General features: G+C 64.3%; 2 protein-coding genes across 5 annotated transcripts in view; one reads left to right on the forward strand and one right to left on the reverse strand.

Annotated features, from left to right (window-relative positions):
* The window catches only part of FAM83H (family with sequence similarity 83 member H), a 9,030-nt gene extending 5,020 nt beyond the window's left edge, over positions 1 to 4,010 (reverse strand). Inside the window, exons 1-2 of one of the 4 annotated variants that reach the window (XM_025871264.2) lie at positions 3,880 to 4,010; positions 644 to 1,105 (exon numbers count right to left, since the gene is read on the reverse strand). In XM_025871264.2, the coding sequence (XP_025727049.1) occupies positions 644 to 1,090 (447 nt within the window). In that variant the 5' untranslated portion in view covers positions 1,091 to 1,105; positions 3,880 to 4,010. Of the gene's footprint in view, positions 1 to 643; positions 2,293 to 2,882; positions 3,597 to 3,879 lie in introns of those variants that run through there. The other 3 variants (XM_073893339.1, XM_073893338.1, XM_025871265.2) reach the window with 3 other exon arrangements.
* The window catches only part of IQANK1 (IQ motif and ankyrin repeat containing 1), a 27,725-nt gene continuing 24,862 nt past the window's right edge, over positions 1,220 to 4,082 (forward strand). Inside the window, 3 exon segments of the mRNA XM_073892681.1 lie at positions 1,220 to 1,307; positions 3,340 to 3,431; positions 3,498 to 3,788. Coding sequence (XP_073748782.1) covers positions 1,220 to 1,307; positions 3,340 to 3,431; positions 3,498 to 3,788 — 471 coding nt within the window.

Genomic DNA, 4,082 nt, shown 5'->3' on the forward strand with positions numbered 1-4,082 from the left:
ATGGCCGAGTCCAGGCCCTAGCTCTGCCCCACGATGGCCCAGCCCAGGCCCTAGCTCTGCCCCACGATGGCCGAGTCCAGGCCCTAGCCCTGCCCTAGATGGCCGAGTCCAGGCCCTAGCTCTGCCCCACGATGGCCCAGCCCAGGCCCTAGCTCTGCCCCTGGGAGGAGACTGCTGTAGAGGATGCACAGGGCAGTTGGGGGTCTCTAGCTTCTGGATCTGCTGCCTCAGCTTCCATGTCTGGCTCCCTTTGCTGTTTGCCACCTGTTTGGTGGGGTCAAGCCTGGGTCAAAGGTTCGACTGGAGAGAATTCTCTGAACCATAAATCCAGACCAGGAAGGGGGCCTAGCATCCCAGGGCCCTTGAGTTTCTGGGCACTGGCCATGACCAAGCGCAAGCAAAATGCAGTGTGCCCCCCGCAGCCTGCAATAACCAAACACTTCGTGACCCCCAAAGCTGGCTGCCAGGGAGCTTGTGCTGTAGCTTGAAGGCTGGAGAAGCGTGGCCAGTTGGCCCTGGCCTCACCCTTGCTCCCTAAGCTGGAAATGCTGGTATTTTCCTTTCACCAGCACACTCCACTCATGCTTCGAGGTCCAGCTCAGGCCCTTCCCCCCCACTGTCCACCCAGCCCGTGACAGCACACCTGCTGGGCAGAGCGGATCATCCTTCGAGCCTCATCCTTGATGCTGGGGCTGTCAGGCGGTGGTGGCTGTACCAGGGTCGTGACTTCAGTGCCCTGGAAGCCGAAGGTCAGGGGCCAGCCTAGGTCAAGCTCAGGCACTGCCTGGTCTGAGTTCATGGGCCAGTAAGTGCCTGAGGAGCCATCCATGTCCACATTGGGAGGGCTGCCTTCAGGGGGCTCGCGAGCAACATGCTGTGGGGGCCGCAAGTGGCGGCTCACATGCTCCAGCTCCTCAGGGCACAGGAAGGCAGGTGCCCCCTCAGACGCCAGGAAGCGGCTGTAGGCCTCTGGCCCTCCCTCAGCCAGGGCATCCACTGCCAGACGGTAGTACTCTTTGTAGTGAGGTGGCAGGTACCCAGGTGCCAGTGGGTTGTCCCCCTGCGAGGAGCTCTGGGAGCGACGGGCCATGTCGGGGCCAGGGGCCTGGGGAGGGGCAGGGAGACACATTACTGGGGCAGTGGCACTGGGCCCGCTCCCCGCCACCCACCGTGTGTAGACACTTGTCTGTGACCTTGAGTGGGCTGTGGAGTGCAGACCATGCACTCCACCCTGGACCCCAGGATGCCCCCTGGCTGGCGGGGTGCCGGGAGGGTGCCCCGGCGCTATCTCATGTTGCTCCGTGCTGGTGGGGCCCTTCCCCTTCCCGGGACCTCAGGAGATCCTGCACCCTGGTTTCCAGGCAGGGGCTCTGGCTGCATGAAGCCACCACTCAGGGTTCCTTTATGGCCCCTGTGACCCAGGTACTTCTTTGTGGGCCCCTTCCTCCATAAAAAGAAAACCAGTATTTTACTATTGTTGGCATAAAAAAAATATAATCCAGGCTGGATTCTTTACTGTATTGGCTTTTTTCCTCTGATTTGGGCATTAATGCATTTTCATGGGCCCTGAACGAAATTGTGTGTACTGAACAAGTCAGGTGGCCCCCCACCTGTGTATCTCTGTCCGCAGTACAGGGGGGTGAGGGGGAGCCCAGGGCCGCTTGCTGGGCCTCTCTGGCTCATTACCCCCACTGTAAAAGGGAGCTGCCAGGGCTGACCTGCTCCCGTGCCTGGCCCAATGTGAGCTCAGCCTACAAAACTTGTCACCACTTTTGTCCCAGGCCTCAGCACCCGTCGTATGGGGTCACACACTCTGAGCCCCCACCTATTCGCGGACTTCACAGCCCTCCAAACTCTGACCCCCGCCCTTTGTCCCTGTCCACCAGGACCACTCCCTTCCCTTTGACCCATCCACCTTTCTAGCCACTGTGCCACCTTAGATAAAAACCCGAGCCACACCCCCTGGCAGATCTGGGTAGCAGCCTCCTGGCTCTCCACAAGCTTATTAGAGTGCTGCATGGCTAAGCCCAACCCTGCATGCCTGTGGTGGTCTTCTGTCTCTGGCCATGCCCTGCTCCCCGCTGTGCTCTGGATGAAGCCTGAGCCCTTGGCTGTGGCCATCAGGCTCATCCTGGACTCCAGATGTGCCTCTCCCCTTGTCCCAACTTCACACTGACACCTGGTGTGTCACTAAGCCCCACCTGGTCCACTCCAGTCCACCTGCCTCCCAAGGGCCTGTGAGGGAGCCTAGGCTGGGAGAAGCTGCCTTTAGCTCTGGAAGGCCATATGGGGACCTCTCCTGTCTGCTCTCCTGGGGGGTGACAGGCAGGCTGGACGTTCTGTGGGGGTGGGAGAGGGTACCTGGGAGAAGGAAGATCTTCGGGAAAGCTGTTCTGCTGTTCCACCCTCTGTGGTTACATACAAGATATCCATACCGTTCTCAGAGGCAGACTGCACTGGGGCACAAGGTGGCAGGTCTGTCTGTAGCGGGGTCTCCCACTGCACCTGACCACCATGGGGGGTGTCTCCCACAGTATCCGACAGAGGGTGGTGGGGGGCGGGGAAGACCCTGGAATTTGGCTGTATGGGGCCAGTGTCAGACCAGGCAGGGCTTGGGGGCACTATGCTGCTCACTACATTTGACAGGGAGCACTTCCCAAGCTGGGGAACCCTGCAGTCCCTTGCACTTCACTGAGAAGGGGAATCAACAGAAACTGTCCAGGCTGGCGGCGGCCGGGGCAGGTGCCACAGTGCCCACAGGAGCCCCCGCAGCAGACAGGACTCATCAGGCATGGGGTGCCCATCCTGAGTGCCCACACCAGGGGGCCCTGCACGGCCTCACACAGTAATACCCATGATCCCACTGACTTCCTTCCTTTCACCTTGCACACCCCTGAACTGTGGACTGGGCAGCGGCCACTCTCCAGCCCATGACAGGGCCCCAACAGCGTGGCTCCTCACACATTTGCCTACTGAACGCCTGCCCTGAGGGAGGGAGAGGCACTTATCCCACCCAGACCAATGACTCAGCAGGAATCTGCTCCTTTGCTGCTGACCTCTGACCCCTGACACAAGGCGGACACATCTTCCAGGGCCCTCAGGGCTTTAGTAGGCCCCTAACGAGGGACATCCCTCCCGGGTAGGAGGTGGGTTTTCTAAGTGACTGGAAGGAGCGCAAGGCGACGTGACCGTGCACTAAGTACAGGTGGGAGCACGGGTTACCCGCAGAAACCTGTGCAAGCCTTGGGCAACAGGGACGAGGTTGGGGGGTGGGATTCGGCCAGCTGGGACGCACAGACTGAGGCTGATGAGTTGTCGTCTTCGGGGGGTGCCCCGCAGGGCCAGAAGGGCTTAGTGCGCCCAAGGAACTCGCGGCTGCCTGGGCCCGGTGTCCCATCCACCCGCCCCAGTTCGGGGACTTGGGCGTGAGGGTACCGGGGCCCTCCGCTCTCCCAGCACTTCACGCAGGACACCAGACTGCGCCTCGGCCTCCCCAGCCACCCCCGGTCCGAGGAGCCCAGGGAGGGGTCCAGGCCAGGCCCAGCACCCTCCGCAGGCTCCAGCTAGGCCGCGAGGGCGGAAGCGAGCGAGGACGGCCCGGGGCCCTTTCCCACTCCGCTCTTGCCGGACCGGCGTCGTGCGAGGGCGCTCGCGGCCACGCCGGTACACGCGGCCCAGGAGACCTCCCCCCACCGGCCCGGCCCGGCGCGGCCCCGCGCTCGTGCTCCCACCGCCCGGCGCTCCGCCGCGCGGCCCCGGCCCAGGTGCGGGGGGGGAGCGCCGCCCAGGTGAGGCCGCCCCCGCCCCACCCTGGGGGCCCTGCCGCGGCCTCCCCTCCGGCGCGCCCCGCCCCGCTCGAGCCGGGGGAGGGGGCCCTACCTGGCCAGGTGCGCGGGGTCTCGGGACAAGGGCAGCAGGAGCCGACCGCCGCCCAGCGGCCTCGCGGTCCGGTCGGTCCGGCAGCCACTCCCTGTCGCGGCCCGCCCGCCGCGCGGCCTGATTCACGCGCCCGCCCCCGCCCCGCCCGCCGCTCCCGCCGCCGGCCTGCCCGGGCAGCACCTGGGGGCGGGGCGGCCCCACCC

This window comes from Callorhinus ursinus, unplaced genomic scaffold (assembly GCF_003265705.2).
Source record: "Callorhinus ursinus isolate GAN/ISIS: 27379988/994484 unplaced genomic scaffold, GSC_fseal_2.0 scaffold5, whole genome shotgun sequence".
Classification (NCBI taxonomy): Eukaryota; Metazoa; Chordata; class Mammalia; order Carnivora; family Otariidae; genus Callorhinus; species Callorhinus ursinus.